The sequence below is a fragment of the Carassius carassius genome, chromosome 45 (assembly GCF_963082965.1).
Source record: "Carassius carassius chromosome 45, fCarCar2.1, whole genome shotgun sequence".
Lineage (NCBI taxonomy): Eukaryota > Metazoa > Chordata > Actinopteri > Cypriniformes > Cyprinidae > Carassius > Carassius carassius.
Genome location: NC_081799.1, coordinates 23,013,471 through 23,038,491, shown reverse-complemented (window position 1 = coordinate 23,038,491; position 25,021 = coordinate 23,013,471). Strand labels below are relative to the sequence as shown.

General features: G+C 34.9%; 2 protein-coding genes across 3 annotated transcripts; both read right to left on the bottom strand.

Moving 5' to 3' along the window:
• Positions 1–970: 970 nt before the first annotated feature.
• LOC132127055 (M-phase phosphoprotein 9-like) lies at positions 971–20,866 on the bottom strand. The gene is made up of 24 exons (XM_059538672.1): positions 20,758–20,866; positions 19,108–19,382; positions 17,736–17,883; positions 16,967–17,056; positions 15,708–16,159; positions 15,067–15,211; positions 14,405–14,477; positions 14,110–14,195; positions 13,152–13,262; positions 12,691–13,079; positions 11,257–11,406; positions 9,884–9,971; positions 8,549–8,764; positions 8,397–8,444; positions 8,250–8,314; positions 7,392–7,493; positions 7,072–7,185; positions 6,830–6,990; positions 5,859–6,029; positions 5,635–5,755; positions 5,447–5,544; positions 4,208–4,398; positions 2,867–2,935; positions 971–1,858 (listed from the first exon to the last, which is right to left on the bottom strand). The coding sequence occupies exons 2-24, from the start codon at positions 19,344–19,346 to the stop codon at positions 1,757–1,759; spliced, it is 3,429 nt and encodes a 1,142-aa protein (XP_059394655.1). The 5' UTR covers positions 19,347–19,382; positions 20,758–20,866; the 3' UTR covers positions 971–1,756.
• Positions 20,867–21,951: 1,085 nt separating this feature from the next.
• LOC132127051 (cyclin-dependent kinase 2-associated protein 1-like) lies at positions 21,952–24,495 on the bottom strand. 2 transcript variants are annotated; one of them, XM_059538667.1, is made up of 4 exons: positions 24,325–24,495; positions 23,646–23,737; positions 22,732–22,858; positions 21,952–22,598 (listed from the first exon to the last, which is right to left on the bottom strand). In XM_059538667.1, the coding sequence occupies exons 1-4, from the start codon at positions 24,377–24,379 to the stop codon at positions 22,531–22,533; spliced, it is 342 nt and encodes a 113-aa protein (XP_059394650.1). In that variant the 5' UTR covers positions 24,380–24,495; the 3' UTR covers positions 21,952–22,530. The 2 variants fall into 2 exon arrangements, with proteins under 2 accessions (XP_059394650.1, XP_059394651.1); XM_059538668.1 differs by having other exon boundaries at positions 24,382–24,484.
• Between the last annotated feature and the right edge of the window lie 526 nt (positions 24,496–25,021).

Genomic DNA, 25,021 nt, shown 5'->3' with positions numbered 1-25,021 from the left:
ATACTGTACAATAACAATAAATATTTTTTATTAGTAGTAAAAATATATATTTTTATATATAATTCTAAATTTAAAAGAAACAGCAGAGTCCACTTTTACACTATATATATATATATATATATATATATATACACACAGTACAGACCAAAAGTTTGGACACACCTTCTCATTCAAAGAGTTTTCTTTATTTTCATGACTATGAAAATTGTAGAGTCACACTGAAGGCATCAAGGGCTATTTGACCAAGAAGGAGAGTGATGGGGTGCTGCGCCAGATGACCTGGCCTCCACAGTCACCGGACCTGAACCCAATCCAGATGGTTTAGGGGTGAGCTGGACCGCAGAGTGAAGGCAAAAGGGCCAACAAGTGCTAAGCATCTCTCGGGGAACTCCTTCAAGACTGTTGGAAGACCATTTCAGGTGACTACCTCTTGAAGCTCATCAAGAGAATGCCAAGAGTGTGCAAAGCAGTAATCAAAGCAAAAGGTGGCTACTTTGAAGAACCTACAATATGACATATTTTCAGTTGTTTCACACTTTTTTTGTTATGTATATAATTCCACATGTGTTAATTCATAGTTTTGATGCCTTCAGTGTGAATCTACAATTTTCATAGTCATGAAAATAAAGAAAATATATATAAATAAATGTTGTCACTTAAATTCAAAGTCATTATTTTTACTATACCTTCAAAGTTGATATAATTACTGAATATCATGCCTTCCACAAAAGCTCAAAATCATATAGGCTTTTGCACGTACGAATCTGGCAGGATCACAACACACACACTTCTTTGTTTACATACATCCAGAAATGAATTTTCCTTTTTTGGTCGAATTATGCCTTAAACACTCAAATAGTTCTGATGAACACAAACACGTCAAGCTCATTTAATGAATGTTTTGAGAAAACAGCGCCAAGAGTCTAACAAATTCCAGATGTCATCAAATCATAATGACTCAAACACATGATTCAGTATGCAGTTTTAATTGTGGAACATTTTGTGCAACAGTTAAATAGATTTCATGAGCTACAGGAAAAAAACCCTGAATAGTCAACAGCTAACAATGGAAAAGCAGAGAAGAGCATGCTTCAAATTTCATGCATCAAAGTATGCAGTACATCCTGTGCTGCACTGGAAAAATGTCAGAGGTCTAGCTTTGATAATCATGTGTAAACAGTCGCTGCTGGTTTGGGTTTGTGTTCGTTGCATGAGATGATTTCGACAAGGCCATTTAATTCTACTTATCTTATTATCAGATATGTGCTATCATTCTCTGCTCATGTATGGCACAGGAAATGTTATCATGTAATTTAATGAACAGGCCACAGACAGTGAAAGCCTGATATTTGAGCGAATTATAAACCTTTTCAAGTGTCATTTAAATTAAGAGTCATAAGACACACAGTGGAATGGAAACATATGTAAATGAGCTGCCCTGCAGGACTGAAATTTTGCCATTCATTTAAATCAGCAGCAAACAAATCAAATAAAAAATATCGAGTCGAGCATACAATTTCCCATATTTCTTTGACATTAAAAAAAGTAAATGTTTTTACAAATCTAGGCATTATTAAAATATACTTTATAGCATGTTCACCATGTAATAAAACATACAAAATAGATCCTACAGTAATAAAAGTAGAAATATGTACATATCAGAGTCTGTAGAGTGGAAAAACTGTTCCATTATAATATTAATTCATATGGTCCAGGGTAAAGTTCATAATTCATGACAGTTCACAGCAGCTGTTGGCTATACGTTGGCAGAAGATCTCAAGATGTTGAATCGTTTCAGTGTCATGCGGATGAACCCAAGGTCGCGGTTCACCTTTTCTAGGCGATTCTCCAGTGTCACCTAAAACCATAAAGTTAATAATGTTATGCATCTGATTTTCCACTGATGTCTTTTGTTATGCATAATCATCTTTAAAAAAAAAAATTCTCAAATTAGATGTAGAGCCTTTCATTTGTAAAGTGCTACTGGATTAACAACAATAAGCATCGGCATGTTTATGCAACACTCTGGGGATGAATTCCCAGCAAAAGGTAAATATATCATAATATATACCATTGGTTTAAGAAATGTCAGCTTAAACTGTAATATGCAGTATACTGAAATATAATTTCTCATATCATGATCTAATATTTTTATTATATTTAATATATATTGCTTGCTATGTTTTTCACAGTACATTTAATAGATAATTACATTTAAAGAGCATTGTGCTATCAAGCGCAAGGTTGGGGGTTTGATTCCCCGGGAACACATGATAGGTAAAAATTGATAGGCTGAATACACTGTAAGTCGCTTTGGATAAAAGCGTCTGCTAAATGCATAAATTTAATTTAATTTTATATACATATATATATATATATATATATATATATATATATAAAATTAAATTACATTTATGCATTTAGCAGACGCTTTTTATTCTTAATTTTTTTTTAGAGCAGCTGTGTTTGTTTCGTCATATATTGCAGAAATCATAGCACCATATGCATGATGTCAAATGCTTCCACAGACTTGTAGTATTACTACAGCATTACACCTCTGCATTGAAAGTCACGCAATATTGCTTTGTTCGTGTCAATGGTATCTCGGCCAGATTAAGCAATGAATGAATGACAGGCTTTCCGTCGTAACATCACGTAAACTAAATGAGAGGATGACATCTAGTGGAGAAGACTAATGATAAGATTCACGTTAATCAGATCTTGTGTTAAATCTAAATCGAGAATCAATAATCATACTGATAATCGACCACATATTAAAAAACTAATTCAATAACTAAAATATTTTATTTTTTTCGGCTTAGCCTTATTCTGTATGCATGTGAATGGAAAGTGATTGTGTTCCCACCTCGTCGAGCCTGGTCTGCAACGTGACCCGGGCCCCGGCTCCTGGAATCCGGCTCAGTGCCGCCTCTATCTGTGGAAAATAAAAAAAATTGTGTGAAAGCGTCACAGCTTTTAGCAAATTGCTGGATGGAAACAGCTGAGATTAAACAACAGGGTTTTGAATTAGCACTCCTCAGCATGAATAGGAAAAGGGAAGCCTTTTCTAAAAATAGACGTGATTAACCAGCAGCGCTATAAAGTCAAGTTATGTAATGTGTAGTGCTGAGGTCACAGCAGAAACATGTGCTGCCATCAATAGACCAGCACGAGTCGTGAGCGAGTCACACGGTGTCCAAATACTCACGGGGTGTTGTGAAATGCCTTCCATGAGCTTTCAGAGTTTTACAATGACCATAGCATGTTTATGGCCAGAATTGAAATAATGAATGAACACAAATGAGCTAGAAATAAATCACGGGTTTTAGAAATTGCTAAAAGTATTATTTACACACACACACACACCCACACATATGTGATAAGTTGCTGTGGTATATTTGTATAAACATATTGTACGAGTCAAAATTATATTTTTCTTTTATGCCAAAAATCATTAGGACATAAAGTAAAGATCATGTTCCATGAAGATATTTTGTAAATTTCCAACTGTAAATATATCACAACTTAATTTTTGATTAGTAATATGCATTGCTTAGAATTTTAAAGGCGATTTTCTTAATATTTTGATTTATTTGCACCCTCATATTCTAGATTTTCAAATAGTTGTATCTCTGTCAGATATTGTCCTATTTATACAGCTTTCAGATGATGTACAAAACTCAATTTCGAAAATTGATCCTTATGACTGGTTTTGTGGTCCAGGGTCACATATATATATTTTACCAATAAATTCTTACAGACAGACTGTGTGTGTGTGTGTGTGTGTGTGTGTGTGTGTGAGTTTAAAATTTGAATGCATAAACAATATATTTTTTTTTTAAAAACATGTAATATTTAAACAGTTGAAGACTGTCATATTTCAGTGTTTTTGTTCATTGACTTGCAAATTTGCCATTTTTTTAACAATTCATTTTCACAGGTTTCTCAACTGTACATTTAAAAAATAAGTAAATACTTCATACAGTTTTTACTACATTAACTAGTTTACTACAGTAAATTATTAACTGGTTTTGCATCATTATAAGGGTAATTAAAAAAAAAAATCTCATTTGTAAAAATTAATTAATGCATTAACTAACATGAAACAACAATGAAATAAAAATATTTTTACAGCATTTGATCTTAGAATGCCACGATCAACCAATCAGAATTACACATGTCATAACAGGAAATATCCCACAATCACCTGCTGCTTTTCCTGTGTGAGCTCATCAAAGAGGCGCTCTGCGTCAGCCAGTGACTGAATGCGAGGCTGAAAGGAGAGGGCCGTCTCTTCACCGGCGGCTTCCTGTTGGTCCCGGCGGGGTCCGACCGCAGGCTCCTCAGACTCACTGCTCTCTGCAGGCGCAGACGAGCCCATGATGGACTGAGACTTCACTGAGGAGGAAGTTCACACAACACTTATGTTTCCTGAGGAAATTCCACTGCTAACAGGGTTAAAGGGTAGCAAATGACTAGTTCGTTTTTTTAGGTAAATTGAACTATATACACTAGTGTTACATTTTGGAGTCAGTAAGATTTTTAAATGTTTTTGAAAAGTTTCTTATGTTCACAAGGGCTGTATTTAATTTATCAAAAAATATATCATATTATTAAATAAGTATTATTACAATTTAAAATCAGTGTTTTCTATTTGAATATATTTTAAAATGTAATTTATTCCTGTGATGCAAAGCAGAATTTTCAGCATCATTTTTCCAGGCTTAAGTGTCATGTGATCCTTCAGAAATCATTCTAATATGCAGATTTGCTGCTCAAGAAACATTTCTGATTATTATCAATGTTGAAAACAGTTGTGCGGCTTAATATTTGCAGAAACCATGTGACAAAACCATATAAAAGTTCAAAAGAAAAGTAAAAAAAAAAAAAAAAAAAAAAAAATTATATATATATATATATATATATATATATATATATATATATATATATATATATATATGTCTTTGTAACATTATAAATGTCTTAACTGTCACGCTTTTAAAAGTACAATTGAAAAAGTATTCATTTGTAAAAAAAAAAAAAAAAAAAAAAAGAGAGAGAGAATTTTCCTGAATAATGTAAGTCATATGTAATAAAGAGATTTAATATTTTCAATGCTTAAACAGCATAAAGTTTATAAAAGCAATACATACAAAACTACTATATAATATATAAATCTACGGTAGTAACTAAACTAATTTACTAAGTAACTAACTAATACACACACACACACATATATATATATATATATATATATATATATATATATATATATATATATATATATATATATATATATATACATACACACACATATATGCACACATACACACGCACGCACACACACACATATATATATATGAGCAAGCACCATACACAGTTGTCACTGTCTCTTCTTCTAGGACTGTCACTGTGTTATAGTTAAACCTGACAAAAGCAATCATACCTTCCGGTCTATCAGAAGCCTTAAACTGTAACCTCCTCCTTGGACTCGAATGGGATGGTAAAGAGGCGCTGACGCCATTTCGATCAAAAACATCAAACCTAAAAAACAAGGCATATACAAGATATTATTTACTGACAGCTGATCCATGCGGAAGGCAAGTGAGTCAGTTAGCAGGACAGAATTGTTACCTGCTCTGCAGGTACTCTTGGGATGGAAGAGGGTGACCCAACGCGGTGGAGAAGTTCTCAGTCGGACAGCGCTTAGGACTGGACTTGGCTGAGAGAGGCACGAGTAATGTGTCTCTCTTTGCTAAAATAAAAAAACACATTCAATCAGTGATCAAAGATGGACTTTTATCAGCTATTTTGAAAATGCATCAAATGCTCGAATGCTAAAGCTTTGGGTCACTCACTGGGTGTGGCGAGAGGAACGGCTCTCTGTGCTCTGGGGGGCAGAGATGATGACCTGTGACCCTCTGGAGAGAGACTCCTCTGGGCCCTCAGCACGGCTCCGCTCCGCTCCTCCACAGCGTCCCTCACGGAGCTCTCCACAAAACCCACTGTAGGCCTTCTCCTAGCCAACCCTAAAACACATTGATATGGAAGAAAAGTCATTTAAAAGCAGTTTACCATAAGGCAGGAACATAAAACGTGAAAAAAATGAAGGGTTATGAATACTTTCACAAGGCACTGTGTACATATAAATACATATACATATACATATATATATACACACACACACTCTGGTTCTGGTTAGTTTGGAATATGCAAGATTTTTTTTATCAAATCCCTTATGTTCACAAAGGCTGATCAAAAATACAGTAAGTACTGTCAAATATTTGCACAATTTTAAATAACTGTTGTTCTATTTGAATATATTTAAAAATGTCATTCATTCATTATTGTGATGGCAAAGCTGATGAGAGTCCAAAAAGTTAATAATTTAAAAATAAATCCACAAATAGTCCACACCCCTCCTGTCCTTCAATTAACGTCTTGTGCAGTGAAAAGCTTCTTGCCAAAATGACTCCATAATAAATAATAACAATTACAAAATCCCCTGCTGTGTCCCCTCACATTAAAATCCACCCACATATTTTTTTTAGAACTGTTTTAGACTGTTTTTGCTTGTAAACAGTGCTTGATGTGTATATTTCTCTCCTGATTTAAATAGGATGACTTTTCACTGGAGGACTCATATTTTAGCCAGGAGCAATAGTCTCAAGTTAAAATACTGAAATCAAGGATTTGTTTCTTAGAAACATCCAGCTTTTAACTTCACAAGACGTTAACTGATGGACTGGAGTCATGTGGATTACTTGTGATGTTTTTAAACCGCTGTTAGACTCTCATTCTGACGGCACCCATTCATTTTGTGACATACTAGAGGAACCACAGCCGTTCCTGGATAGTGCTCGGCCCTCAGTAGCTTTGGTGTCCTCCATCTGGATCAGGGCCTTCATCATTGGGGTCAGAGGAACATCCCTCTTCCTCGGCTCTTCAGAGGGACCCGGAGTCGGTTCTCTCTCTGGTGAAGACAGCCGTCTGTTGACAGAGAATAGTTCAAGTTCTCAAAATGAATGCACCACAGAATGATAACGAAATGAATATTGTGAAGAGCAGTACCCTCTGGCTCCAGATGTCTGTTCACCTCTGAAACCAGCGCCGGTCCTCACCCCGACATCAGCATCTCGCTGCCTTTTACTCGGTGAGAGCAGAAGATCAGGGTGGTGGAACAAACTGGAATGATTCGATTTGTGAGTTTCAGCTTGGAATAAAAGCATTTCAGGGATTCAAAATGCAGTTAGAAACCGATAAGCTGTACACTAGCATCTGTCCATGAATCAATAACTGCTAAATAAGTGTATACAGTTCATATTCACTGTTGTAAAACACTAAAAGCTGTGTTTTAGACCTGTGAAGAGAATGTGGTGTGTGTTTTGTACCCTGCTCCAGATGGTTGTGAGTGGCTGTGGAGAGATTGACGTGTTTTAGCCAGATTTTCGTGCTGTAGCTGTCGGACTTGAGCTTCTAGCTTAGAGATGACTCTACAAAACCATAGAGAAATTCAGAAATAAAAACACATTTAGTTAGTACAGAAAAGGATATCATATAACATATAATTATAGCACCCGTGTTACATATATTTTATATGCATTAACAAACAAAAGTAATTACAAATTAAGATCATTTTATTTATATCAGTAATTATGATTGTTATAATTATGCACATTTCAAAACAAATATGCCTTTAATTTTTTTATAAACTTCCTAAACTTTATTTTATAATATGACAGGTAACACTTTACAATAAGGTTTCATTTGTTAACATTAGTTAACTATATTAGTTATAAGGAACAATAGTTATTCAGCACTTATTAATTTAAGTTAATGTTAAGTTCAACATTTACTAATACATTATGAAAATCAAATGTTGTTTATGTTAACATTAATCAGTGCACTATGAATTAACATGAATATTTTTATTAACTAACATTAACACAGGTTAATTGATATATTTCATCGGTCATTGGTGTTTCATTTCAAAATATTTATTGTTAGTTCATGTTAGTTAATGCATTAACAAATGTTATCAAATGACTATTCCTCATTAATATATGTGCTAAATATTAGATTTAACAATTACACCATAACATTTAACAATTAAATACAATTGTTAAATATTCATTTAAATGATTAAATATTATATTTATAAAATTTAGCTATAATTATACATTTCAGTGTAATACAATAGTTGAAATAATGATATTAATTGCAGATTTGCATTGAAGAAATCTGACTACCTTTTCAGATCTGATATCTGTTCATTGGCATCAAATAACTTATTTTCAGTGGAGGCCAACTTGTCCTGTTAGGAAAGAAACAGCTGAATAGTTTGTGCACTTCTATGTACTATTAGTATCATGATGTCAGATAAAAACAGCTCTCACCTTGGCTCCCTCATGCTCCCTTCTCAGTGAATCATACTCGTGGAGGAGCTGCAAAAAAAACAACAAAACAAAAAACCACGCATCATCACACTGAACTTTATGTTCAAATATAAACAGCATATGGGAAGTTTAAAGGATTCTGCTCAGCTCACATCCTGTAGCATCTTGTGTTCTTTCTTCATGCGGGCCTCTTTCTCATCCACCTCCTTGCAGGCGTTCTGCACGGCCTCCTCCAGCTGATGCAGGCGGTTCTTCAGTTTGGTCACAGTGGCGTCTTTCTCACGGCTGCTGTGTTTAGTCTCTTCTAACCGCTGCTGCAGGGCCTGGACAGTGGAGCTGGCCGCGTCGTATCGCTCTGGCCATTCAGCCTGGACCACAAACTTCAGGTTAGCATGGTGTTTCAACCGTCTTTCCAGTCATTTATGATCACTATTATGATTTAAAGTTACTTTTAAGATTTAAGATTTCTGAGGTTGCAGGTCAGGTACCAATCCTTGAATTAAAACCTTTAAACAATGAATAAGTGTACAAATGTCTCCAATATGACCAATAAAGAATATCTAGTCAATATTAAATAACTAAAATATTATAATAATAATAGTACAGTTTTAGAGCAGAACATATTAAGAAAACTATATTTACTCTGTTGCATCTGCTACTGTACCTTTAAGACTAATATATATATATATATATATATATATATATATATACACAAATGTACTGTTATGATTAGCTAACCTAAATGGGAAGCCCATTTATGACAAAAAAATGCTTTGTAAAATTATAATTTTGAAATAAAATGTCATTATTATATTAAAAAAGATGAAAGTAAAAAGTAAAAATTATGAGATGATAATGAAATGAGATACTAAGTCATAATTCCCACATTATAAAGTTGTAATTATATTATTATTATTATTATTATTATTATGGTCAACATTGAGATTATTATGACCAAAAAAAAATTTATTATGAGATGCAAAGTCAGATCACCTGATAAACTGACATCAAAAATTGCAACTACAACTAACTAAAGTAGAAAATTATGAAATAAAAAGTCATAAAAATGACTGAGTATTTACAACAATTTTGAGATTAAAAGTTTAAATTATGAGATAAAAGCCATGATTATCTTTTAAAAAGACATTTCAACTTCCATACAAACCTATCCTGATATTCTTCACACTAATTACTGAATAGATGTTGAGTTAGAGGTTGCTAGGATGTTCTAAGTGGTTGCTAGGGTGTTTCAAGGGGATTCTGTGGTTGCTAGGTCATTGCTATACAGTTGCTAGGAGGCTGTAAGTAACCTTTACAAAGGTAAACGTTCCAGAGTTGTGAAAGTGAAGTGTTTACAAAGTACAAAACCCTGTCTCAGTGACATAACCCCTTTAAAGTGCTTGTATATAATTTATACAATTTTGCTCCCTACAAGCCGAGTTGCCACTAATGTATTTCCTGTTTAAGGTGGAGGCGGTGACTCATACCAGCTGTCTCTGCAAGAGGTGGTTTTTGATCTCCAGCTCTCGGATGCGTGTGCTCGCCTCCGTTAACGCTCGTTCCAGGTGCTGACATCTGCCAAACGATGATCAAAGACACAATCAGTCAGAGTTCATCGGACTCCGCCGATGACAGAGTGTTTATCGTGTGGTAAACACCAGACACACACCAGACGCCAGCACAGAGACAAACAACAGGCTGAAGACAGAGCCAAACATATATCAATATACCACATTACATCTACTGGATATTAGGAAGTACACTCGCAATTTGGTTCAACATGTAAAGATATGCTAAAATGTTAGAGTGGAGTTAATTGTTTTTTAATTATTACTTCTTAGACATAGTTAACAAAAAGTACCGTTCATTAACCAGAATATAAACATTCTCGACTGAATGTTAAAAAACAACTGATAAGATAAAAACATCACAATAATCCAAAAGCAATTCACACGACTCCATTGTGTCAATTAATACTGTGAAGCAAAAAGCTGCATGTTTGTAAGAAATAAATTTATCAAGAAGACATTATTCAGACTAAAATACGAGTCCCCATCCATAATATTGCTTTTTCTGGTGGCATCTTGTTTTATTCCGGCGAGAAACATACACAGATCAACCACTGGTGAAAATATGTGGGTGGATTTTAATGTGAGAGGACAACAAGAGATGGACTTTTTTACTGGAGGAACTGCGACATTATGAACTCTTATTTGGCCAGAAGTAAGAGACAGTTTCGGGTTAAAATGTCATCTTGATGGACTACAAACACATAGCTTTTTACTTTACAAGATAATAACTGATGGACTGGAGTGATGTGGATTACTTGTGTATTATTGTGATGTTTTTATCAGCTGTTTGGACTCTCATTCTGATGGCACCCAATTACTGCAGAGGATCCATTGGTGAGCAAGTGAAGTAATGCTAAATTTCTCCAAATAGTTAGTGAAAGTGAAAAAGTGAAAGTGACGTGACATTCAGCCAATTATGGTGACCCATACTCAGAATTTGTGCTCTGCATTTAACCCATCCGAAGTGCACACACACAGAGCAGTGAACACACACACACACACACTGTGAACACACACCCAGAGCAGTGGGCAGCCATTTATGCTGCGGCGCCCGGGAAGCAGTTGGGGGTTCGATGCCTTGCTCAAGGGCACCTAAGTCGTGGTATTGAAGGTGGAGAGAGAACTGTACATGCACTCCCCCCACCCACAATTCCTGCCGGCCCGGGACTTGAACTCACAACCTTTCGATTGGGAGTCCGACTCTCTAACCATTAGGCCACGACTTCTTTTCTTATTGAATTTCATTATGCAATCTGAAACAGTATGAACTCATGTGTATTGTTTCTCACCTCTCAAGCAAGATTTGGTTGCTTTTCTCCATGTCAAGAGGCAAATTCACCAGATCTAGTTTCTCCTTCAGGGCACTGAGCTCAGCCTCATAGTACGCTCTGAGATCTGCTATGTGACGGGCATGTTTCTCTCTCAGGTTTAGTCTCAATCTAGAAAGATTAGACAAACCATAAGTTAGTGTGGTAGCACTAGAACATCAGATATGTGGATATACCAAATAACATTGGTTCAGTAAACCACTAAAAATATGATCAATCAGGATCTTCAGCTACACTCCAGTTTAAAAGTTTCAGGCCATAAGATTTTCTTCTGCTCTCCAAGGCTGCATTTATTTGATAATACTGTAATACTGTGAAATACTGTTACAATTTAAAAGAACTGTTTTTTTTTTTTTATTCTAATATATTTAAAAAATGTCATTTATTTCTGTGATCAAAGCTGAATTTTTAGCTTGTCTCCAGTGTCACATGGTCCTTCAGAAATCATTCTAATATGCTGATTTGCTGCTCAAGAAACATTTCAGATTATTATCAATGTTGAGAACAGCTGTGCTTATTTATAGTTTTGTGAAAACAGTGAAACATTTCTTTTTTTAGGATTATTTGATGAACAAAATGTTCTAAAGAACAGTGTTTATTTGAAACAGAAAACTTTAGGATAGTGAGGAAGTTAAAAAGCAACTATTAAATGCCTTGTAAATGCAATTTTGCATTAATGATTTTAAAAAATCTTTAATAGTCATAGTCCACTTTTTCCCATCTTTTTCCACATCCAAAAATACCTGTCTGCTGCTGTAACCTTCCCATAAAGGCCATAAGTGTCCCAGGACCACAAAACATTCAGTCTTAAGTGTCAATTGTTTGGAGTTTAGATTTATACATCATCCAAGAGCTGAATAAATAACCTCTCCATTGATGTATGTTTGTTAGGAGGACAATATTTGGTTGAGATACAACTATTTGAAAATCTGCAATCTGAGGGTGCAAAAAAATCGAAATATTGAGAAAATCGCATTTAAAGTTGTCCTAATAAAGTCATTAGCAATGCATATAACAAATCAAAACTGACGTTTTGATATATTTACAGTAGGAAATTTAAAAAATATTTACATGGAACATGATCTTCACTTAATATCCTAATGATTTTTGGCATAAAAGAAAAATCTATAATTTTGACCCATATCATACAATGTATTTTTGGCTATTGCTACAAATATACCCCCAGCGACTTGAGACTAGTTTTGTGCTCCAGGGTCACATATGGGAAGGGAAAACAATAATGATCATCAGTTAAAAAAAAAAAAAAAAAAAAAGTAAATGACCAGTGTGATTGTTATGCATTTTTGTGACCAAGCTTTTCAAAATAATTTTGGACTTTAATGCGTTGTAAATGTCATTGCATGTTAACTTTAGGGGGGTTTTCACGACTCTTACAGCGACAGAACAACTGGGTCCTCCAGTAAGGTCGTCCGCTCCATTTTCCCACTGAACGTCTCGGGGCTGCTTCTGTTAGGCCTGTTCATGTCCTGAGCAGAAGGTCCTCTGGGCTGTACGGTGACCGTGGCAGTGTGGCTGCCCTCATCCTCACTGTTGGCCTGGTTTGCTCGGTCAGGCGCCTGCTGTGCAGACAGACTGCTGGCGTTAGACATGCAGTCAGTGTCACTGTGGCTGCGCAGGGCCATAGAGTCGGGACTGACGGGCGCTCCGCTGCTGCTGGGACAGGCCCGGACCTGCACCGATGGACTGCTGAAGTGGGACGGTGACGTGAAGCCTGACGTACGATCCGAGTGCTTCACATGCACCGTGGAGTCCAGAGTCAACACCTGGGTGAGGGAGCAACAGTTGAGACGTTCTGCTCCTTAATTAATTCTTGTGTTAATTGGTTCTGCTCTGACCTGAGGAGACGAGGTGGAGGAGTTGATTAAGGAGTCCCATTCATGGGCTTTGGGATCTGCTCTTTTTCTCTGGTAAATCTCCCGCAGGGACAAACGGTTCTCATCTGGAGTCTGTGTGCCACAGAACAACAACTTATTCATCAGTTTTTATTTAACCCCATAAAGCGTGCGGTGTCATATTTGCTATGCAAATTTAAGGCCTTTAAATGATCAACATGATCAAAACTGTAGAGCAGAATCTACAACAAGACTTACATCATTTAATAGTTTATACTTTTAATCAAGTAGATGCTTAGTATGACTGTATCAATTTAGTATTACTGTAAAAACACCAGGTTGTGGTTCACATGGCTTTCTGCTGTGAAATCTTTACTGAATTTTATAGAGTAAGAATAACTTTTATTTTGTTAGTGATATTTCAAGGTGAACACTAACTGGACTGAAGCAACATGGGTTTACTTGATTATCCTTACATCATTTTTCAGAAAAATCATGTTCAAATATTAGCATCAAATATGATCCATCAGGCTTTTGAGAAACATAACATTTGTTCATTATATGTTTTGCAATTACAGAGCTTTGATCATGAAACTACGCATTTGAATCTCATCTTACTCAAAAATATTTTGGGAGAATTTCAGAATCAGAATTTTATCTTGCTTTTTAATGTCCGTTATATACATGTCAGCATGATCACCTTGAGTATGAGCTCCATATTCTCACTACATCATGCTATACTGAAACTTAAAACTGTAGTTCTACATGAAATGCAAAGTGTCAGTGAACGAATAAGAAATAAATACAAAGTTTAAGGATTTATTAGTGTGATTTATACTATTCTGTCACATTACTCTTCTACTCATTGGAAAACATAGCTTATTGTTTTGATGCAGTTAAGATAATAACATTGCTGCTTTTTATTTAGTATCTCCTAGAGACTAAGTGAATAAAAGTTTACCTCCATTCGGACAAAGGAAGCACTTTCAAAGTTGTCAGGTAGAGGACGGTATAACTCACTCTCATCCAGTTTCCAGTAAGACAGGCCTGGAAAATCAAAGGAAATATGTATATGTGCATAGCAATTTCACAATAATCAGAAAATACATCAGTCTAAAGCCCCTATTCAAAACCTCTTCAAATATGTAACATTACGCATTACAGTCCCCCTAAAAAAAATCATACGATCACAATTGCATCTCTCCTGTGTGCTGTTGAACAGACAGCGGAGCTTGATTCTTAGTGAAATGTGTTACCTGAGGCTTCAGACACCAGACTGTCACTTCTCTTTAGAGGCAATGGATTTGTGGAGGCTGTGCTGCATCCATGCTGAGGAGACAAAAGGTTATTATACTCAGAAAGCAATTTAAATGCTCATAGAGGCTTCTAAAAACATTCACAGTAACAAGCTGAAAAGTGATGTTTCATCTTCTCTCTGAAACAGCAAATATTGCACAATTCAAACGGTTTATCCGAGATTTCTTTTATTTGGATCCCAATTAGCCACTACCAAGGTACCATAGGTGTCCAACAAGTGAAAAAACTAAATGACATTAATCTATAACAATAAATACCAATACAATAAACCATACGAACCCAAAATGTATTCAGAATATCAAGATTCAAGTACTGAGTACAATACCATTAAATATTTCTTTAAGAATTGTTTAAACCTCATTTTACTTGTTGAAGTAAAAGATGCATGACAGAAATGTTCTGCATTTAAATTTAGAAACTGGCATGATACCAATATTATAAAAGATATTTCACAGCAGAAGAAATGGAATGACATTTGAAAGAGTTTACTGCTTGAATTGATAAAAAAAAAAAAAAAACATGGTTTGTTCATATATAAAAAGATCCCTGCTGTTCATGATAAAAAAATAAATAAAAAACTTCAATATTAGTATGTGCTTACATCAGGTAAGTGATCTGTGTGCTCCTTAGGAGATCCTGCTCCTGCTGTGTTCCTGTCCCGCTCCACGTGTGCCGTCCGGTTCGGTGTGGGTCGGCTCCTTCTCTGCCTATGTTTATGTCTTTGTGCCCAGGAGGTCAGGGGTTGACTACACCACATATAACAACACAAAACACAGCTGGATCTCTTAATGTGATAAAAGCCATTCAACTGAGTTCATTATAACAGAGGTATTTCAGTGCTTCTCTACTATTACTTTAATTTGAGTATACTTTTAGTAATGCTGCTATGTGCTTTGCCATTTTTTTTAGTTTTTGTTTTCTAAATGAATTTGATTATTAATTATTATTATTATTATTAATTATTGTTATAATATTAGTTACAATTACCACAGTTAATTCTATTTCAGTTTTCGTTTTTGTCTATTTTAGTAATTTAACTCAAACCTACTTCAGTGAGCTGCTAAGGCAATTTTGAATTAGCTTTTATTTTTAGGTTTTCAAAATACATTTGACCTAAAAGCTCATATAAATCTTTGAAAGAAGACAAATATGCATTTGTTTTTTGTTCACATTCATTCACTTCCATCTGTGTTATTTCAGTTTTTGATGACTACAATCCTACCTTCCCATCTGTAACTCTACCTTATTACTCTCTGTTTATCAGTCAGCACATCAAGTGCAACTGTCTCAGTCATCTGGAGCTTATCATTGGTTCTTCTCAGCGGGTTCTGGCCCAGAAGGCTTGTGTCAGGTATAGGTGATGGTGTGAGACTCCCGTCCTGCTGGTTTGGGGACCACAGCGCCTCGTCCCTCTCCTCTGTGGAACTGGGCCGCCCTGTTCCTAACCCATGCTCCCAGGTGGAAAGAGTCCCATAGCCGCTGCTCAGCACAGTAACCATCCCCTCCTCCGAGCTCTCCTGAGGGTGAACGGTGAGCTGGGGGGGCGACAGAGGTCCTGGGGCCGACAACGTAAAGGTGTTCCCAACCGGGTCCTCTAGAGGCTTGGGGTTCTTACTGGGCTCCAGAGAGTGAGTCTGTGTGCTGATTTGGTGCTTCTGTAACTGCACTAATGCCTTAATTTCATCCTGTATGAGCTGGAAGATATCATGCAAGGTCATAAAATGTATTAAGTTAGTTTGCATATTAATCATTTCTCCCAGATTAAGGCCAAATCACGCTGTACAAAAGTACAAAATTCAAGCATGAGGTCAATATATTGAAAGCAGAGTTAACATGCATCACTGCAGCAGTAGTCATTACTGAATATAAACCTGATGTGTTAAACAGTTAGTTTGCTCAATTTTAACTAAACTACTTAGCATAATTCTGTGCAAACAAAAAAATATATATATTTCTAAATGCAGAAATGCGTGATATTGTAATTTTACAGTTGTGCTGTCAAATAAATGTAACGTTAATATTATTTTTACGTTTTTTATTTTATTTTACTGTGAAACAGTATTGTTACAAAAGTAATATTCTTTTGTTATGTAACTAGCAATTTCACAATTACCTTATTTTGTATTAATTATCAAAGAAAATTTTAATCAAATATCACTTTCAATTCAAATAAAGCACACATTATGCTTAAAAATCACAGCAGACCAAAATAATTTTTTAAACCACATTTTACATCACAATTACAATGCGATGGATGGATGGATGGCACTTAGATTTCCCCAAATCACACAGCCCTGCCCCTGACTTCAAGTTCGTGTAAGTAGATGCATGTGGATTCACTTAATTGCACAGTGTATGTTTTAAGCTTTAGACTGGCACAACCAGATTAAACACAATGAAGCACCTTGACTGTATCAGATACGAAGCACAACACTTTAACTCTCTGCAACTTGAACAGTAACTGGGTAACAGTCCAGACAGGTTCCTTCAGGAAAACATACCTGTATTTGGCACTGGTACTGCTCCTGTTGAGCAAGGATTTGCTCTTGATATTGCTTTTCCACCAACTGAAAGAGATGAAGCCACCGGCCCTGTTTGAATGAGAGAAAAACACTGTCAGTATGTCAGTGTGTAAGAGAAAAAAAAATGGGCCAGTAGTTTCACAGCTAGTAAACTTGACAGATGTGATTGTCATATAGCCAATCTCAGCATATAATGAACATATAACATATATTTTTATAATCCATCCAGGTGCATATCCACAGAGCTGTAAACTAAATTAGAGTCGTGGAGCATTTTAATAAATATATGCAAATATTCATCCTTATTATTTTTTATTTAACCAGTTGTCTTCATTATTAAATGCATGTTTGAATAAATCTGTCATGATAACAACTTTTTATTACTGTAACTATTTAAATATTTATATTTCAACAACAAATTGGAGTAAAAAAAAAAAAAAGTTCATATCTTTTAAAAGTTAATCTGAAAAAAAAATCTATAAAATATACAGTGCACCAACATTAATATTTACTTAAAAGAAATAGATAGGGTGAATTTAAATTTCATGCCAACTTTAAAGCCCTCAAGACACTTCTAAATGATCTCATTTGTGATGTCAGGGATCAGCTGCATTGTGGGATGTTCTCCACAGCTCTGAGCGTGGCTGCTGCTGTCTCGGCTCCTATGGGAGACCCCAGACGATGGCCCAGAAACCTGGGCCGTGACGGCATGAGGGAACGGACAGCGTGGTCTCGGGCATCTGCGCACCTCACAGTTCTTCCAGATCTCAGGGTCGGTCTCGCCGCTGCTCTGGATCTCCTGGACCAGGGCTCTGAGCGTCTCTATGGAGCTGGGGTTGATGAAGGGCAAACTTCTCCCTGAGCTGAACTCCTCCTCGGTGCGAAGACACAGATTCCTAAAGCATGTGACACCACAACAAAGACTGATTATAAGTCACATCAACCCGGAGGGCTTATTGTCAGCATCTTTGTAAAGAAAAAACATCACAAACCTTATTTTGGGTTCAGTTTTCAGCTTAACAAAAACTTTGGTTTTGTGAAAATATTGGCTTCTGTGAAAATTAATTTCAGTGCACCACTTATCATATCTCAAATAAGCATTTGTTAAATAGATAGGGTGAATTTTCATTTCATGCCCACTTCAGGCCTCTGGAAACTTCTAAATGATCCAATTTGTGATGTCAGGAGCCAGCTGCATTGTGGGATGTTCATGAGCATGTAGACAAAAATGAAAAAGCAGGGTTTTCTGAATGCAACAACACATGATATCAAGTAGGACTCAGAGATTAATTGAAATTTCTTTCTTGAAATTAATTTCAGTAAAAGATAAGCTTTTAATCTCCCAGATGTTTTGAACCAAAATAAAAGCTTGCTGCTAATATTTCAATTTAGAAATGTAGATAGCCTTTGTACAGTTGCACTGTAACATACACCTATTATTATAACATTTTGTTTAAATAAGCATTTTTTTTATTTTACTATGAAACAATATTACAAAAGTAATATTTATTATTTTGCTTCATATTTTCACCTTGTAGATTAGAATAATCTTGATTTTATTCTCATACTTAATTACATTTTTTTTGCACTTTACATTTCAATCACAATGTTTATCAAAATAATAATAAAGCTTTTTTCATATATAATAATAAAAGCACATATGTATTTAATTCCCCAAATCATGCAGCCTTAAAGTCAAAGTTCTCCAAAAAAAAAAAAAAAAAAAAAAAGAAATCATAATTTTACCCTTAAGTTGTTTCAGTATGATTTTTTTTCTAGTTATTTTCTGGTTATTTTGAAGAATGTGTGTAAGTTAACGGTTGCTGGTCCCTACTGACTTCTATTGTATGGGAAAAGACGAGGGCTACCATAAACTGTTTGGTTAGCAACATTCTTCATAATATCTTCTTATGTGTTCAGCAGAAGAAAAAAACTTCATACAGGTTTGTAACAACTTGAGGATTTTCATTTTTGGGTGAACGATCCCTTTAAAATCGAGCCAAATGCACAGCGTATGTTTAAAGCCTTAGAGTTGCTGTTGTAGATTTAAAGCAGCTTATTGATACCCTCTTTATTAAGACAGAAACAATGCACTAAAGACACCTCATGATAAAACTGACCTTATTTTGTTGGAAATGTTGCATGCTGGTGTGGTGGAGGGTCCGTTTTCCCCTTCTGAGGTCTGAAGGAAGCTCTCGTGGTGGGACGCGGAGCGCTCCTCTTCGGGGAGACCCGATACATTGTCCTCAGAGGAGACGATGGACGCCTCGCTCTCCTTCCCGCCATTGGCACTGATCTGATCGTGGCTCAAGGCCACAGAGCTGGACACGTCCTCAGAGATGCTGTCATCTGTGGACATGCTTAAACAGCCGTGGACAGAGACCGTGTGTGAGCGCTGTTTTAAAAAATAAACAGTATAACGGGATCAACATCAAACCAACAATTATTTCATAAAAGCAAACACTTACTAACTAGGGCTCAAACTTGCATCATTCCAATTACCAACCCAAATATATTTAACCAATAAGCCAACTATCCAAAAAAATAAGATCAATATTTCAATATTTTATACACTCAAAAATATTTAAAAAAATACTTATGTGAAATTTGTTATTTGCGATTAAATGAAAATGCATTACAGTTTAAATTTATATTATGTGCAATTAGTTTACTTTAGAAAGTTTTTAACATACCTAGGTAAGACTTAAGTACATCTTTACATGTATTTTCATAATTGCTAATATTGTCTTTGAAATATGGTTAAAGTGTACTGCTGAACGTATTGACAAGTATTTACGGCAACCTGAAATATGTCATTTTCTTATGTCATTTTGACACTTGTCACATTTAAATCTATTTGGAATAATGAAATTGGAATTTACTTCATTAAATAGAAGACACACTACAGTAAATATTATAATCAACTACTTTGCATTATTACACTATGATATAAAATGGTCAAACTTCTGAAAGTGTTCAGAAACAGTCGTGTATGTGCCTCTGTTTAAGTGCACTTATGTGGTCTTTAATATCATTAATATATTATCTGCAAGTACGGTTTTTAGAAATACCGTATATTTTTAAGATTTTAAGTGCACATTCAGTACAATTAAGCACACTTCTTTTGACTAGGCTTTTGTTTACTATTTATTGCACAAGAATACAATCCCACTCAAAATGCCTAAAATAAGCAAGAGATGAAATCTACAAAACCAGGAGCCTGAGCTACATTACAAGGATGTTATAAAGCCTAATTATCAAAACGTAAACTAAGAAAAGAAAATTAAAGCATTTTATTCTTTTTTAAATGACCAGGGAAGGCATAAACAAAGACTCAGCTGTCAGACTGTCAGGACATCATGGGCACATCTGGTAAATCCATTGTTTACATGCAGTCGGACAACATTAGATATATTCACAGAACAGATGTCATTCAATGCTATGAACTTGGATGGAGATCAACAGCAAGTTATAAGAGCAGATAAAGCCAGAAGCACTCATATTTAATCGTCAGATGAGTAAACAACACAAGGCTAATCTGGCAACCTACAAACCCAGCCGGTGGTGTGTTTATCGCATAGATATTTAATAAGATGTCAAGCAGGCTCATAGATGTGAACATGCAGCAAAACACAGACTCGTTATGGCGCTTCCTGTTCTCGCGCGCGTACAGACAGCACGCATCACCTCTGCAGCTGCATCCCCTCGCTCCAAACACAAGCGCTGACACATTTACCATGACAATAACCCCCAAATACCGCGACACTTACTTGTTACTTTTTATGATCACTTGTTCTCCCATTTTGACATTTCCTCACGCGCACTCTCTCTTTCTCTTCATCTGTCACTGTCTGCTTCTCGCTCAACCTTCTAACGTTCACTGCGCCGCGAAACGCCATTGGTAGATTGAGTTCGAAAGGCGTTACTTGATTGGTCAACCCAAATAGTCAACGTCATTTTGGGCTCTGTGATTGGCTCCTTCGCAGGATTCTGCGCAGTTTAATCGCACACCAGAGGTTCTGATTGGTTCTCTTTTGTGTAAGCCCGCCGCTATAGTCTTGTGTGCTCCGAAGAAATACTTTGGCAAAATTAAAACATAAATAATAATAATAATATAAATATTAATAATAACAATTAAAGCAAATGCTTAAGTTGTATGTCAGTCAATAAAAAAAAAATTATAATAAAGAATGTATTTTCCTTAAAAAAAAAAATCTGCAGATGTGGAACAAATTTATTAAGTATTATATATATATATATATATATATATATGTATATTACCCAAAATGAACAAAGTTATATAAATGAATAAACAATATAGAAATAGTTTATTTTGTATTTTTTGTATTATTTCCTTTTGTACTAATAAAATAAAATAACTGCATTATTGCGGTCATGAAAATCCTTTTTGAAAAACTTCCTGAAAAACTTGAGAATAATTTAAATAAAACACACACACACACACACACAAACACAAATTACACCATACTTTGAATTCAGTAAAAAAACATGCTTAATTGTAATGAAACCATTTTCACAACGCCAACATTTCCTATGGATCTAAAATCTTCTTAAAATTATAATTTCTAAGGTATAATTTATTTGTTAATTTTTATTATTTTATTGGGGTAAAAAAACAGAATTCACAAGGCAAGAAGTAATTTTCAAAAGTAATAAAATTATCAACTATATTATGGCATTATAAAAAAAATTGCAAAGCTATCATTACACAGTATAGCCTTAAATAATTAACATGGTGACCATAATTTCATAATGAATAAATATGGTTTCTTCTTCAAAAATCTAAACAAAAATCTTGTATTAATCTTATTTAAGTGGCTCATCAAACCAGGTTCCGAGTTTTACTGTACTAACAACTGAAGTCTGATATTTTAATGGGAAATATTCTTACTGTAGTAAATTCATATAAGGATAGTAATATTGCAAAAAAATAAACAAAAATGTTTCATATACAATGAATGTCATATTTATTGACAGATATACAAAATTCCAAAGAGTGACCTTTTTTGTCTTTACATGAAAATACATTGTATTACACAAGGTAATAAATACAAATAAAGACTAAAGTAATGGCATCACTACAATACTTTTCAGCATCACCCCGATTAAAAGAAAACTCACCTATTCATTAGTGCGTCCAAAGAAAAAATACTCAACCTTATCCTGAGACCTATTTCTAAAAGCACAAACCTAGTCTAACCTGTAAAAGCCATGCAGATTCTAATGTGGGACCTTTCATCCGATTGCATGCATTTTTGCTTATTCGCTCTTAAAGATACTATGTGGTCAAAGAAAATGAAATGTATATTTTAAAAAGACCTCAAATGGCAACAGTTCTGGATCTCTTGCATTTATAAATCAGAAGATATATTCTCTGAATGGTGCCTTATTCCCTCCAAACCGCAGATGAAAAGCGCAACTCGTAACATAAATGCTCCGTTTTTTGATTGTTTTATCCCTTCACAGTAGAGGCATGCATGACTCCCGTGTGACACAGTTCTTTCAGCCGTATGGAGAGATCGCTAGGATCTGGCGTTTCTCTCTGTCTCCGCCAGACACTCACGAACAAGCCCTCTGGCATGAATGATTCCTACAACACACACAGAAAATGACACAAATAAGTTTCCGAGATGCCTGATTTGAGTTTAACGTGTACATTAAATAACAAAAACAATATATAGAAGAGGATTAATATTATTTAGTCTTTGATTGTGTGCACAAACCTCTTTTAAGTCGCTCCATGGCGCTTTTACTCCCTGCATATGTTGGCCTTATTTCTTTCCCAAGTTCTTCAATGATGGCGAGGAGTTCAGCATATTTACTCTGAGGTACTTGGCTCCCATTTGGACCCTAAACATGAAAAAATAAAAATGATTTTTAAAGTAAAAATTATTTTTATATATATATTTTTTGTTAGTATAGAATAAGTTTTAAAGTGTAAAAAGTTTTTTTTTAGTTTACACATTAATATTTTTGTAATTTTGTTGTGTTTTGTCATATTTATTGGTTTAATGTAGTTTTAGTTATTTTATTATATTAAGTTAATTTATACTTTACAGTTTTCTTTTCATTTTAAAGTTTTAGTAATTTTATTGTTTTTGTCATTTTTATTAGTTTTTTTTTAATATGTCTATGTAATTTTTATGAAAAAAATATTTTTTATTTCAGTACATCAAGTTTGATACTTTGTTTTTATTTTAGTACATAAACTACATTCATATTTTTATTAAATTGTTTTTTTAATTAACATTTTGAACTTGAATTCGTTTTTTCTTTTAATTTCCTGTCATTTACATATTTTATTTTAACTAAATACTAAACTAAATATAGTTTTTTCATTAATATTTTGAATTCATTTTTACTTTTGTAAGAGTTTTAGCAATTTTGTTGCGTTTGTTTTAAGGTTTTCTGTTTTTTAGAAATCTGTTTTTTATTTTTCCATTATTTTGTACAATTTTATTTTTGATACATCTACAGTTTTTTAGGTTTAGCTTTTTAAACATTTAAACTAAATACAAATTGAGAAATGTTGCCTAAGTTGGCAACAAGCTGAAACTAAATACATTTCAGGTATTATTTTTAAGTTGCTTTTTATTTTTATTTTTTAAGTATAAGATAACTATAACATGAAACCTACCTGTGGGAATCCCAACGAAGGCGGCCCAAAGTCATTTAGAAATGGCTTGTATGACTGTATTGTTGCCATTGAAGACGGAGAGGGAATGTTTCCTGTTAAAGCAACAATACACATCCTTAACTGTGTGATACAACAGCATATGATTTAGGCAAATACATTATTTCAAGACACACGTGCATTTGTGCAACTGCTCTTTTGTCTTATAAATCCTCGCAGTTACCCTTATGACAACTAGCCCTGGCCCTCGCTCCATGCAATACCACCATCCGCCACTAGGTGTCCCCAAAGAGCAATAAAAACGGCGCGTCTGAATCCGATCAATCAACAGCCCAAGAGACAATCATGGAGGAAACGGCACGGGCTTGATCTTAGCCGCTAAAAGGATTCATTTTTAACACAATCTAGCGGCCTCCACGCAAACCCATCCGGCCACGGCGCGACGCGGAACCTTCGGGAAGAACCCGAACATGCACCTAACGTCGATATTTAGCCCTAGCGAAGGCGAGGAATGCGTTTTTTTCACTAGTAATAATGGCGGATGTGAAGGATCTGACCCTGTAGCGATCAGACTGGACAAAAACTACACACGGCTTTTCCCCAGGTATTCTTTCTCTCGCCAATTCTTACATTCGACCAAATACACTCAAGACGAAGAGTTTTCCACGCTTTTTCGGCATACCTTGGTTCCCAGAAGTTCCCGGAAGGTGTTGATGGAGATTGGGTTTGTAAGACATACCTGAAGAGATAATAAATGAGAGAAATAAAATTGTCCCTAAAATCAGCGGAGCGTCCGTCTCAGACACTTTTTGTTTACAGCGGAGCAGCACCGGCAAATATGGCCGCGTCACTCCTCATGACACCCACACTGTTGTCCATCATCATCACAAAGAACTCCGACAATTAACACAGAATTAATGAAAAAATAACCAGTGTTGTCCTTAATCACAGTGACAACTGGAAAAGCTATAAAAGCGTTAATAATGATAATAAAAAAATAAGTAATACCTTTAGAATAGGTTTTACTTTACCAGTTTTAATAAAAAATACACTTAAAAAAAAGAGGGAAATGCAAAGGATTTTTTTTTTGCAATGAAATAGAATCATAGATTACATTTGAAAATTTCCCCTAAGATCTAAAAAACATTTGCAATTTTAGATCTAAATACTTAAAATCAAGCGAGATGATCATATTTCAAAAGAATTTTAGTTGAGAACTAATCCTGTTAAAGTGGATAATTATTTTTAAGCTTTTTGCATTAAGTATACTGAAATAAACTAGTTATTTTACATAAACTCGTACGACTTTCAGAAGTACATTTATGTTTATACACCAAATACTGAAAATAAAAGATTTCAGGTTTACCTACTACTAGTTT

Coding starts and splice junctions, on each gene's coding strand:
- LOC132127055 (XM_059538672.1), bottom strand. CDS start 19,346: ATGTCCACAGATGACAGCATCTCTGAGGACGTGTCCAGCTCTGTGGCC. Junction 17,884..19,107: donor AACATTTCCAACAAAATAAG/GTCAGTTTTATC, acceptor CACATGCTTTAG/GAATCTGTGTCTTCGCACCG. Junction 13,263..14,109: donor CTTCCTTTGTCCGAATGGAG/GTAAACTTTTAT, acceptor TGTGGCACACAG/ACTCCAGATGAGAACCGTTT.
- LOC132127051 (XM_059538667.1), bottom strand. CDS start 24,379: ATGTCTTACAAACCCAATCTCCATCAACACCTTCCGGGAACTTCTGGG. Junction 22,859..23,645: donor CTTCGTTGGGATTCCCACAG/GTAGGTTTCATG, acceptor TTTCATGTTTAG/GGTCCAAATGGGAGCCAAGT. Junction 22,599..22,731: donor CATGGAGCGACTTAAAAGAG/GTTTGTGCACAC, acceptor TGTGTGTTGTAG/GAATCATTCATGCCAGAGGG.